General features: G+C 43.0%; 1 protein-coding gene across 1 annotated transcript in view; it reads left to right on the forward strand.

Moving 5' to 3' along the window:
• Positions 1-14,095, forward strand: part of LOC127570224 (1-phosphatidylinositol 4,5-bisphosphate phosphodiesterase beta-2-like) — a 99,570-nt gene that overhangs the window by 25,576 nt on the left and 59,899 nt on the right. The window contains exons 11-12 of the mRNA XM_052015532.1: positions 5,994-6,151; positions 12,327-12,409. Of these exons, the coding sequence (XP_051871492.1) occupies positions 5,994-6,151; positions 12,327-12,409 (241 nt within the window). The remainder of the gene's footprint in view (positions 1-5,993; positions 6,152-12,326; positions 12,410-14,095) is intronic.

A 14,095-nucleotide genomic window follows, 5' to 3' on the forward strand; every position in this document is an offset into this window, starting at 1 on the left:
AAGACTCCAATAGGTTGGTTAGGCAGGATCTTCCCTTCACAAAACCATGTTGGCTAGGATCTATCTTGCCTTGCGCCTCTAAGTATTCCGTAACCCCATCCTTGAGGATAGATTCCAATAATTTTCCCACCACTGATGTCAGACTAATAGGTCTGTAATTTCCTTTATGCTGCCTCCCGCCTTTCTTATACAACGGAACTACATATGCTGCCTGGATTAGAGGGTATTAGCTATAAGGAGAGGATGGACAAACTTGGATTGTTCTCCCTAGAGCGTTGGAGGCTGAGGGGAGACCTGATAGAAGTTTTTAAAATTATGAGAGGCATAGATAGGGGAGACAGTCAGAATCTTTTCCCCCAGGGTAGAGATGTCAAACACCAGAGGACATGCTTTTAAGGTTAGGGGAGGGAAATTTAAAGGCAAGGTGAGGAGCAAGTTTTTTATGCAGAGAGTGGTAGGTGCCTGGAATGGGTTACCAGGAGTAGGAGTGGTCGCAGGCAGTTTGGTGGAGTTTCAGAGGCTTTTAGATAGACACATGAATCTGAAGGGAATGGAGGGATATGGATGATACACAGGAGGAGGACATTTAGTATAAGTTGGCATCAAGATCAGCACAACATCGTGGGCCGAGTGACCTGTCCAGTGCTGTACCTTTCTATGTTATTGGAAAGAAAATAGTAACTCTGAGGAATTCTGATGCCTGTCAAAAGTCACAGGAACCTTGAGTCGGTGCTTGGGTGACTTTGGAGAGTTGGCAGGAACATTCTGTTGTGTCTCGGGTTGGGTCCATTTGGGAAGTGTAGGTTCTGACTGCAGTCGGCAGTTTCTCTGTGCATGGAGGTTTTTACCAGCAATTTGGAACAGTTTGCCTCCAATGTTTTGGGAGCATTACAAAATGAGACCCTGCTTGAAGTAACACCTTCTGTTCTCCAGCCATTAACTGTATCCCTTTCCTCAGAGACTGGATCAGAAGGTTCACAACCTCGGTGGCACAGTAGTCCACATACCCACACCATTACTAAGCCTGCCTATTTCTACCGCTGAAACAACATTCAACGTAGCCCTGCCTCAGCTCATGTACAGCTGTAACTTCATCTATGCCTTTACTACACTTGACTTTTCCAATGGCGTCCTCAATAAACAAGAGATCATCCGAACCTTTGCTGTCCTTGTCCTGACTTGCTCCTATTCACTCACCATCCCCTTGTTTGCTGATCTACTTTGGCTGCTGATTAAAAATATCTTGATCTTGAATAACTCCATACCTTGTCCTTCCCTTTCCATGTAATCTCCTCCAGCCTACGACCCTCTGGATTATCTCTGTCCTCCAATAATATACAAATCAGGAGCATGAATAATTCACTCAACCTCTCAAGCCTGCTCCACCATTTAATAAGGTACAGGCTGATCTGGTTGTAACAACTTTGCATTCCTGTTTACCCCCAGTCACCTGTCACTCCCTTGCTTCAAGAATCAATCTAGCTCTGCCTTAAAAATATTCTGCTTTGAGGAAGAGTTTTGAAGTCCCACGACCCCCTGAGAGAGAAAAAAAATCACCTCATCTCAGTTTTGAATTGGCAAGTTTTTATTTTTAAACAGTGGCCCCTAGTTCTAGATTCTCCCACATCCACCCTATTAAGACCTACAGGATCCTATATATTTCAATCAATTCCTTTCACACTCTCCTAAACTCCAGTGGTTATTAGCCTATCCTGTCCTCTTGAATACAACCTACCCATTCCAGGTATGAGTCAAGTCAATCTTCTCCGTAAGGCCTACAGAGTTTTAGCACACTTTCTTAAATAAAAAGCTCAATAGTGCTCACTGTATGGTCTCTTGATGATCCAGGATTTAACTGTACCAGAATAGGTGAGCAGTACCTGTAGCTCCTAATGCACCAAGCTCTGGAATTCCCCTCTCAGACCATTCCAATTCTTTCCCATCTTTCCTCTTTTAAGTTGCTGCTTAAGGCCAACTGTTTTGATCAAACCTTTGGTTAACTGATCTAGTGGTCTAGAAATTGCTTTGTACCATTTGTTTTGAAGGTCACCCAAATGCTGTTGTGAGCATTATATAAAGGGCAAGATCTTCAGGTTGACAAAATGGCTTTGTTGTGCTTCTCCCTGAAACATTGTGCTGAGTGGAATCCCAATCTGTTTAACTTTTCTCACAGGACAACCCCTCCATACATGGGATCATCCTAGTGAACCTTCTCTGAACAGCCTCCTGTGAAATAGTATCTTAAATGGAGGGATCAAAACCATTCACAGTGCTCCAGATGTGGTCTTCCTTAGTGTCTTGAATAGGAACACAAAGGGAAATGGTGTCTGACAAATTTATTAAGTTTTTTGAGAGAAAGTTCTGACCAGAGTGGATAGAGGAAACCAGGAGATGTAATGAATCTGGGCTTCCAGATGGCATTCAACCAGGTGCCACACAAAAGGTGGAGTCACAAGAGTCCATGGTGTTGGGACTAACATGTTGGCATGGTTAAGGGATTGACTGATAGGAAGCAGAGAGTAGGGAAAGGGGGGTCATTTTCAGGTTGGCAACCCCTAACCAGTGGGAAACCACTGCAATCAGTTCTAGTGTTGCAACCATCTACAATATATATTGACGAGAAGGAAGGATATGAACATATAGTAGTCAAATTTGTAGATGGCACAAAAATATGAGGGAAGGCAAGTTGTGAGGAGGATACAAACAGTTCACAGAGAGATAATGATAGGTTAGGTGGGTGTGCAAAAAGCTAGCAGATGGAGTATAAAGTGGGAAAATGTGAGGTTATTCACTTTGGAAGGAAGAACAAAAGAGTTACTTAAGTGGAGAAAAACTGCAGAAAGCTGCAGATCAAAGGGATATGGGGGCCCTTGTGCATGAAGCACAGAATGTTACTACACAAATACAGTGGGTAATAGAAAACACTAATGGAACTTTGGCCCTCATTTCAAGAGGGCTGGAGTATGAAAGCAGGGAAGTCCTATTTATCAGTATAGGAGACATCAGGGTTTAGCTCCATTAGTTTCCCAAATACCAATTCTCCAGTGATGGAAATTGTATTTAATTCCTCCCCCAGCATTATTCAGTATTAGTAGGATGTTCATTGTATCTTCCACCATAAAAACTGATACAAAATACCTGTTTAACTGCTCTGCCATTTCCTTTTTTCCCCAAATTATTTCCCCTGCATTATTCTCTAAGGAGCTTTGTTCACATGGATCTCTCTCACAACCCATCACCAAATCCAAGACAGCCATTTCCCCAGCTCATTCCATTATGTATTGCTCTTGGAAAGTATCCTGACGCACTCTGGAACTAGTTCTCAGAGATACCCTTTCCAACTTAATAAACTCAACCTACATAAATATTGAAAACTCTCATAATTGGTGCACTGCTCTTTTTACATGCCCTCATTATTTGTTGATTTCTACCCTTTCCTACAGTGCAGTCACTGGTTGGGGTCCATGCACTATTCCTACCAGTGTCTTCTTTCCCTTGCCGTTTTTAACATCCACCCAAATGGACTAAACATCTCTGAGCCCAGGTCGTCTCTCTCAATCATCCATTTTTTTTTGTACTGTGCCTCTATTTGCCTCTTGACCTTGATTTCCCTATTTTTGCATTTTACTGTTTCTTCTTTCACTTCTGTTCTTGTTTCTCTCTCCCCAGCCACCAAGCACTGCATCCCATTCTAGAAACCTCCCCCAAAAGCACTAGCAAACACTCCCCACTTGTACAGGTCTCACCTTCGCCAGAACTAGTTCTAGTGTCCCAGGAATCTTAATCCCTCCTTTCTGCAGCATCTCTTCAGCCGTACAGTCATCTGCTCTATTCTCCTGTTCCTGTACTCATTAGCACACAGCACTGGAAGTAATCCTGAGATTACTACCTTTGAAGTCCTGTTTGTTAATTTATCTCCTAATTTATTGAATTCATCTTCCTTATTCTACCCATGTCATTGGTACTGATATGTACCATGACAACTGGCTGTTCACACTCCCCCTTCAGGATTCTCTGCATTGTTCTGTAGCATCCTTGCAGAAATGCCTCTCTGTTCCCCCTACACTGGAATCTCTTATCATTATCATTCTACCAATCTTTTAACACCCTTCCTGTACAGCTGAGCTACCCATAGTGCCACAGACTTGGCTCCTGCTGGATTCTCCCGACAAGCTATCTTTCCCTAGCAGTATCCAACACGGTGTATCTGTTGGAGAGAGAAATGGCCACAGGGACTCCTGAGCTACCTGCCATGTTCTACTCCGCCTGGCGGTCACCAATTCCCTTCCTGCCGAGGCGGTCCTTACCTGTGGCACAATCCCTTCACTAGACATGATATCCATGTACATCTCAGCACTGCGGATGCTCCAAAGTGAATCCATCTGCAGCTCGAGCTCTGTAATGCAGTTAACAAATAGCTGCAGCTGGATATGTTTCCTGCGCATGTCGCCACCATGGATATTGGGCATGTCCCTGACTTCCCCCACTGTGCATGAGTCCAAGTTCTCCTGCCAAGAATTATCTTTAAATTAAGTTCCTTAGTTACCCAATTAAAGAATACTAATTATGATTGGGATCTTGTTTCATTCCAAACCTCACTTACTGTAATGTATAGTCCTTCCACTTAAACTTATGAACTGCAGAAACAGTAAAAATAGCGGAGATACCAATCAGCAGCTTTCTCAGTGACATGGCCTCTGCAGCCTGACCTCCTGACTTGGTGAAGGTATGTTGCACTAAGCTTTTTAACTATTTCTGCCATTTAATGCCAAGAGTGCAATGCACCCCTTCCTCACTTGTACTCACTTTCCAATTCCCAGACTCTGTAGCTCTGCTCCTGATACACAACACCACCAGTCTCACTAGGTTCCTTCCAGTGAATCGTGGAACCCCCTCCTGAGTGTGCTGAAGCCGTTCTTCACACAACATCGCCCAGCACAACTGGCAGAAGTGCTGCTTGTGAGGTTGGAGTGTCTCTTTAAGGGTTGGCTCCTGAGGTTGCAGCTGCATGTTCAAGTGCAGGCTCCTTAATGAAGCTCACTTTAAAAGATACACACCAAACTGGCACCTTAGAAAACGGCATTAGCATCTTGCATTACTGTTTTATCTCCCCCCAATGGATGTGTTTGCAGACCATGTGTGGCAATGCTGAACATGTATTCATTAATGAATGTTTGTATTCAATAGATGTGTGGTAGTCAGGAAGGTAAATGCAATGTTAGCATTCATTTCAAAAAGACTAGAACATAAAAGCAAGGATGCACTGCTGAGGCTTTATAAGGCATTGGTCAGAACGCATTTGGAATATTGTGTGCAATTTTGGGCCCTGTATCTAAGGAAAAATGTGAGGCCCTGAAGAGGGTTCAGAGGAGGTTCAGAAGAAGAATGATCCTGGGAATGAAAAGCTTAACATATGAGGAGTGTTTCATGTCTCTGTGCCTGTACACGATGGAGTTCAGAAGGATGAGGGGGGATCTCATTGAAACTTCCGGATACTGAAAGGCCTGGATAGAGTGGACTTGGAGAGGATCTTTCCATTAGTAAGAGAGTCTAGGATCCGATGGGACAGCCTCAGAATAAAGGGACATTCCTTTAATACTGAAATGAGGAGGAATTTCTCCAGCCAGAGAGTGGTGAATCTGTGGAATTCGTTGCCACAGAGTGCTGTGGAGGCCAAGTCATTGGGTGTATTTAAGGCAGAGATTGATAGGTTCTTGATTGGTAAGAGGGTTAACGGTTACGGGGAGAAGGCAGGAGAATGGGGTTGAAAAAAGATCAACCATGATTTAATGGCGGAGCAGACACGACGGGCCAAATGGCCTAATTCTGGTCCTATATCTTATAGTATGTACAGACCATTTGTAGAATTGCTGAACATGTATTCATTGATGAATTGTGTTCTTCTTGAGCATTCTGTGTTTAGCCAAAGAGTCCTTGCACATTCCTCCCTTTAATGCTGATCTTCTCTGCTGTCCACTCTTCACTCTTGACAGCTGGGCAGTTCTCTGGGATTTCATCCCCAGAGATGTATCGCCAGGTTCTCCTTGCTGGATGTCGCTGTTTGGAGCTCGACTGTTGGAAAGGCAAGCCTCCAGAGGAGGAGCCCATCATCACACACGGTTACACCATGACAACAGAAATTCTATTCAAGGTAATCTTACAAATTCTGTCTCCCATAAGAATATGATACAGTCTAGGAGGTGTTTTTATCTAAGTGATGACTCAAGCCTTTGACTTTTGAAATAGAATAGAGAATGCTGGTAATATTCAGGAGGTCAGGCAGCATCTGTGGAGGGAGAAATGGAGATAATGTTTTGGTTGTTGAACTTTCATCAGAGTATGGAAAAGATAGAAATCAAACATTTTAATTTGCAGAGAAAGGGGAGGATGTGGAGAGAACAGAGGAAAGTCTGTGATGGGTTGGAGAGTCATACAGAGGTAGGACATACAGTACATAATAAACAGTAGGACACCAAGGAATGTTGATGAACAGAGGGACCTAGAGGTTCAAGTCCAGTGTTCCCTGAAAGTGGCAACACAGGTAGATAGGGTGGTGAAGAAGGCATTTAGCCTGCTTACCTTCACAGGTCGGGCCATAGAATATAAGAGTTGGGACGTTATGTTGCAACTTTATGAAACACTGGTGAGACCTCACTTGGAGTATTGTGTGCAGTTCAGGTTGCCATATTGAAGGAAGGCTGTGGCTGTGCTGGAGAGAGTAAAGAGGAGATTCACCAGGATGTTGCCTGGATTGGAGGACATAAGTTGTGCGGAAGATTGGATAGGCTGGGCTTGTTTTCCCAGGAGTGAAGGAGGCTGAGGGGTGATGGAAGTATATAAGATTATGAGAGGCATAGATAGTCAAAATATTTTCCTAGGTAGGGGTATCAAAAACAAGAAAGCATAGGTTTAAGGTGAGAGGAAGGAGTTTTAAAGAGGATTTGCGGAGAAAGTTTATTTAGGCAATGGTTGATATCTGGAACTCACTGCCAGAAGAGGTGGTGGAATCAGATACAATTGTTACATTTGAGAGACATTTAGAGAAACACTTAAATAGCCAAGGCATAGAAGGATATGGTCCTAATGTGGGTGTGGGGTTAGTGTAGATGGGCAAAAGGGCCCATTTCTGGACTGTACAACTCGAAGACTCTAATAGTGTAGGATTGGACTAAATGTGTGCCAAATGGTCGGCATGTGCTCAATGGGCCCAAGGGCCTGTTTCTGTGCTGTATGACTGTATGAACGGCAACTCTTGTTTTTCGGACCAAGGTGGTTGAAAATCTCACTGTCGTCTGGGTAAGTTTGATAAACAGTGCTAATGATGTCAAAGCTGTCTCCCAAAAATAAGCATTCATGGTAGTGACTGGCACTAAAAAACATGTGCACCAAGATAAATCTCAACTTTGCAACTTTTGTACTCATGAGGTGGATGAATTTCCTGGCAAGAAGTGTTCATGCCTGGGATTATGACAGGTTTGTCTAGGGTAGATGAAGATGATTGTTCCCATGAGCTGATCTTAGTAGGACTAGGGAATACAAATTTAAAGCTTTGGGAAGGGGATGCAGGGAGATGTGAGGAAGATTGTTTCAATGTGGCCAGTGGTAGTGTCCTGGAACTTGCTGCCTGCAAGGGTGGTGACGGTGGAAAGGATCAGTGATTTCAACAGGAAACTGATGGGCACTTGCAGTAAATAAATACAGGACTGCAAGGGGAATGGAAGGGACTGGATTGCTTTACAGAGAGCTAGTATGGGGTGGATAGGTGTATGGCTCTATAATTCTTAGTCTTCAGATGGCACTGAAATAGGGGGAAGAGTTGGTTCAGCTTAGAGCAGGAACATGCAAAGGGACATAGATATACGGCAAGAGTAGGAAACATTTTGGCAGGTGGAATTTAGAGTCATAGAGTCACACAGCACGGAAACAGACCCTTCAGCCCAACTGGTTCATGCTGACCAAGATATCTATCTAACCCCCATTTGCCCATATCCGTCTAAATCTTTCCTATCCATGTACCTGTCCAACTGTCTTTTAAATGTTGTTATTGTACCTGCTTCAACCACTTCCTCTTGCAGCTCATTGCATATTTGTACCACCCTCTACGTGAAGTTGTCCCTCAGGTTCCTATTAAATCTTTCCCCTCTCACCTTAAACAAATGCCCTCTAGTTCTTGATTCCCCAACCCTGGGAAAAAGACTGCATTCACCCTATCTATGTCCCTCATGATTTTATACTTCTCTGTAAGATCATCTCTTAGTCTCCTACACTCCAAGGAAAAAAGTCCTAGCCTGTCCAACCTCTCCCTATAACTCAGTCCCTCGAGTCCTGGCAACATCTTCTGGGAAACGTGACACAGCACAGTGAAGATGAGAAGGTGGTACTAGGGTAAGTGTGTTATTGAGAATTAGTTATCAATAGAAGACTGGTTCGGAATAAACGGATCTCCTTCAGGCTGGAAGGATGCATGTAGTGGACTTTCCCCAAGGATCAATTCTTTGCCCTCTTTTAATTAAAATTTACATTAATAATCCGAACAAAGGGGCAGACTATAGGATATCCAAGTTTGTCCAATGATACAAATATAGGGCGTGTTATTGATGAGGATATTAGGACCCCACAACAGGATATAGATAGGTTGAGTGAGTGTGCGAAACTTGGCAAATGGAGCTTAATATGGAAAAGTGTGAGGTTGTACACTTTGGTAGGGGGAATCAAAAGGCAGACTATTATCTAAATGGAGAGAGATTGTAAGTGAAGTACAGAGGGATATGGTGTTCTAGTGTATGAATTACAAAAAGTTAGCAGACAGGTGCAGCAAGTGGTCGAAAACCAGCCTCCCCTCCATGGACTCTGTCTACACTTCTCGCTGCCTCGGTAAAGCAGCCAACATGATCAAAGACCTCTCCCACCCCGGACATTCTCTCTTCTCCCCCCTCCTTTCGGGCAGAAGATACAAAAGCCTGAAAGCATGTACCACCAGGCTCAAGGACAGTTTCTATCCCACCATTATAGGAGTCTTGTATGATAAGATGGACTCTTGACCTCACAATCTACCTCGTCATGGCCCTGCACCTTATTGTCTGCCTGCACTGCACTTTCTCTGTAACTGTAACACTTTCTTCTGCATTCTGCTATTGCTTTTCCCTTGTACTACCTTGATGTACTGATGTAATGAAATGATCTTTATGGATGGCATGCAAAACAAAGTTTTTCATTGTATGTCGGTACATGTGACAATAATAAATCAATTTACCAAATGGTATATTGGCTTTTATTGCAAGGGGGTTGGAGTTTAGAAATAGGGAGCATTGTTACAATTCTGCGGGATAGCGGTGAGGCTACACCTGGAGTACTGTGCACAGTTTTTGTCCCCTTATTTCAGAAAGGACATTGGAGACAGTCCAAAAGAGATTCACTAGATAAATTCCTGGGATGAGAGGGTTGTCTTATCATGAGCGGCTAAATAAGTTGGATTTGTTTTCTTTGGAGTATATAAGAATGAGGGGTGATCTTACAGAAACATACAAGATCCTAAGAGGGCTTGACAGGTTAGATGGGGAGAATCTCAAACAAGGGTTAAAGTTACAAGTCTGGAGGTGGGGGTGAAATTTATAATTGAGGCACGTAGGAGCTTCTTCTTGGAAAGGATGGTGAATCTCTGGAATTCTCCATTCTGGAGGTTAGTGTCGGCTAGGCCACTAGTGGTATTTAAAGAGGAGGGAATTAGGGGCTACGGGGAACTGGCACAGAGGAGGACTTTGAGACCAGCGTAGTTCAGCCATGATCATACTGAATGGAGGGACAGGCTTGAGGGGCCTAGTGACCTATTCCTGCTCCTGTGTCCTTGTGTTCCAGTTTGTTATCCGCTCTGAACATGAATTAAACAGCAGTAGTTTCTTAGTAATGATTGGTGGAGAAAATGGATTCACTGAAAGCTTGCACAGAGGTACTAGACGTAATTAGAAAAGCTACTCAAATGTTAGTGTTCATTGCTCAAGTTTTTAAAATACGAAGTGAGGAAGTTATATTACAGATGTACAGAATTTTGGGTAGACCCTATATGGAGTACTGCATTCAGTTCTATTTTGGAGGAAGTGCAGTGCAAATTCTCCAGAATATAGGAATGCTTAAAGAGTTAAGTCATGAGGCTAGGTCACATAAACCTGACATGCATACCTAGGCCAGAGAAGGAAGTGATAACAAGGTTTAGAAAATAATAGCATTGGGCAAAGTCAACATCGGTTTATGAACAGGAAATCATGTTTGACAAATCTGTTTTTGAGGCTGTAGTTAGCAGAACAGATAAGGATAAACCAGCGGATGTGGTATATTTGCACTTTCAGAAGGCCTTTGATAAGCTGCCACAGGAGAAACTATTAAACAAATTTGGAGCATTGGGTTTTGCGGGTAATATACTGCCATAAACTGAGGGTTGATTAATGGACAGAAAATAGAAAATAGGAATAAAGGTTTCCAGGTAGGGAGGCAACGGGAATCAATGCTGTCCCAGCTGTTTCCCATCTAAATTAGTGACTTAGCTGAGGGGATCAAAAACAATGTACAAGTTTGATGTAAGGAAGATATAGAGGGGCTTCAGAGGGATGTTGACAGGCCAGGTGAATGAGCAAGGACAAGGCAGGTGGAATATAACGTGGAAAACTGTGAGGTCATCACTTTGGGAGAAACAATAGAAAGATTTTTTTAAATGGTGGTAGATTGAAAGGCACTGGTGTTCAGGAGAATCTACACATCCTTGTGCACAAGTCAGAGTCGTACAGCACGGAAAAATGCCCTTCAGCCCCCCACATCTGTGCCACTCCTAGTACCTATCTACACCAATCCCATTTACCAGCAATAGGTCCTTAGCCTTTTATGCCTTAGTGATTTAAGTGCTTGTCTAGCTGCCGCTTGAATGTGGTGAGTGTATCTGCCTCCACCACCTCTTCAGACAGAGCATTCCAGACTCCGTGGAAAAAATACCCCCTCAGATCCCCTCTAAACCTCCTACCTCTCATCTTAAACCTATTCCGTCTTGTCTTAGACACCCCCACCAAGGGAAAAATATTTTTACTTTCTACCCTATCTATCTTCCCCTCATCACTGTATGTATTTCTATCACGTCACCCACAGCCTTCTCTGTTCCAAGGAAATCAAACCGAGCTTATCCAGTCTCTTCTTATAACCGTAATGTTCCAATCTAGGCAGCATTCTGGTGACTCTCTCTGCACCCTCTCCAGCGCAATCACATGAGGATGGCCACCAGAACTCTGCTGACTGTTAACATGCAGGTACAGAAAGCAATTAAGAAGGCATATGATACATTGGATTTCATTGCAGAAATTTTGAATGCAAAAGCAGAGGCATATTGCTCCAATTACATGGAGCTCAGTGAGACCATATGTGGAATATAATGTACAGGGCTGATCTCCCTATCTAAGGAAGGACATGCTTTGTGATAGTTCACCAGGTAGATTCTTAGGATGACGTGTTTCCATAAGAGGAGACATTAGATCGATTGAGTTTAGAAGAATGAGATAATTTGCAAGATCCTTAAAGGCTTTGACAGAATAGACATGGATTAGTTTCCCCGAGTGGAGTGTCAACCCCAGGGTAGCCATCTCAAAGTAAAAAGTCAACCATTCAGGACAGAGATGGAAAGAAATGTCTTCATTAGAGAATAGTGAATCTTTGGAATTTTCTACCAAGAGGAGTGTGGAGGCTCAGTCGCTGTGTATGTTTAAGACAGAGCATGATAGAGGAATTGAGGGATGTGGGGCTAGTGCAGCAAAGTGGCACTGAGGTAAAAAAATCAGCCATGATCTTATTGAGCCAGAAGAGGCTGAATGGCCTACTCCTGCTTCTATTTCTCATATTGTTATGTAATAAATGCAGAGACACTATTACACCGGTGGGAAAATCCAGAACAAGGGAGCATAACAAAATTAGGGCTAGGCCAATTATGAATTATATCATGAGCACAACATCCAAAATTTTCAAGATGTCAGAGTCAAAGTTGAGTTTATTGTCGTATGCACAAGTACATGTATGCACAGGTGCAATGAAAAACTTGCTTGCAGCAGCATCACAGGCACATAGCATCATATAAGCAAGTAAGTGAGGTTCTGGAGGAATATTGAGCACAGGCAGGTAAATAAAGTTGAACAGAATGACCACGATCTTAATAAATAGTAGTGCAGACTTGATGGGCAGAAGGGCCTTCTCATGTTCATATGAATGCCTATTGCTCGACGCCAGAATGTAACCAGCTGTGAATAAAAACCAACATTTGTCTGAAATGAAAATGTTACCAATGTTTCCTGTGACAGGATGTGATCGAGGCTATAGCAGAGAGTGCTTTCAAAACCTCCCAGTACCCGGTCATCCTATCGTTTGAGAATCACGTTGACTCGTAAGTAAAATTGACTCTTTGATCCGAGTTTTTGATCGGAAGATAATGGTATCAGAAAGCAAATAGATGTGGAGTGCAGGAAGCGAGCAGTGGGGTATTAAAGTTGGGCGTTGTAACTGCAACCAATCCCTCATTCACAAGTGTAGCCAAGCTTTTCACAAACCTTCCCCCAAGGTCATGGCATTCATGGAACATAGTAGGGTACAGCACTGGACTAGGCCCTTCGGCCCACCACGTTGCGCTGAACTAATTAAGCTAATGATCCCTAATTACACTAATCCCTCTGCCTGCACATGGTCCATATCCCTCTATTCTCTGCATATTCATGTCTCTAAGAGCCATTTAAGTACCTCTAGCGTATCATTCAAGACACTTCCCAATACGTTCCTATCAGTTTTGTGCAGCTGGGTACTGCGGGCAATCGGCTCTACACTGGGCAGGCAAAGGCAATTGTTAACTTGGGGCAGATCCATCATATCAGATCTCTGTCCACTTCATGTCCAATTTCCAGGTCAGTTTCTGTGCCACATGTCAAAAATTTGATGTTAATTTTCTTAATGTTAGTGTGTGGTCATGTCTGTTAGATGTCTAGCAACAACACAGAAACCGTTAACCGGAGTGAATTAGGAAGGGGCTGAGCTTACAAACATGACAGTGTACCAATAAATAGAGTCAGGGTAAAGACAAGTTTTATGATAAAACTAAAGGCTCTTTATCTGAATGCATATAGCACTTGTAATAAAACAGAGAAGTTAACAGCACAAATAGATTTAAATGGGTGTGAACTGATAGGCATTACAGAGACGTGGTTGCAAGGTGACCAAGGCTGGGAACTGAATATCCAGGGATATCTGATATTTCAGAAGCATAAGTACCAAGGAAAAGAGGTCAGAAAATAAAATAAAGAAAATAAGACAAGGTCACTTCAGTGAATAGGAATGATATTGGTTCAGAAGCTCAAGATGTAGAATCAGTGTGGGTGGAGATAAGGGAGGCCTGATAGAAGTTTATGAGAGGCATCAATAGAATGGACAGCCGGTATCTTTTTCCCAGGGTTGAAATGTCTAATACTAGAGGGCATGCATTTAAGGTGAGATGGGTTAAGTTCAAAGGAGATGTGCGGGACAAATTTTTTTCTTTATACAGAGAGTGGTGGGCACCTGGAATGCGCTGCCAGGGGTGGTAGTGGAGGTAGATACGACAGAGGTGTTTAAGAGGCTCTTAGATAGGCACATGAATATGCAGAGAATGGAGGGATATGGACATTGTGCAGGCAGAAGGGATTAGTCTAGTTAGGCATTTAATCACTAGTTTAATTAGTTAGGCACAACATTGTGGGCCGAAGGCCTGTTCCTATGCTGTACTGAAGTTAAAGATGGTACCAAATTTAAAGGAAAGCGTTGCAAAGATTAATAGTAGTCTAGGAGCTTGGGAAATTTTAGGAAGAGAGGAATCTGCCAATCCTGTTACATGAAACAAAAAAGTTAGCATTCAGGTAATTAGGAAAGCTCATGGGATATTGTCCTTTTCTTTTAGAGGATGTAGAGTAATAAAGGAAGGGAAGTTTTGATGTAACTTTACAGGATGTTGTTGAGACTGCACTTGGAGTACTGCGCACTGTCTGATCTCCAGAGTTAAGGAAGGACATATTTGCATTGGAGGCAGTGGTGGCAGTGCAGAGGAAGT

The sequence above is a fragment of the Pristis pectinata genome, chromosome 1, assembly GCF_009764475.1.
Source record: "Pristis pectinata isolate sPriPec2 chromosome 1, sPriPec2.1.pri, whole genome shotgun sequence".
In the NCBI taxonomy this organism is placed as follows: domain Eukaryota; kingdom Metazoa; phylum Chordata; class Chondrichthyes; order Rhinopristiformes; family Pristidae; genus Pristis; species Pristis pectinata.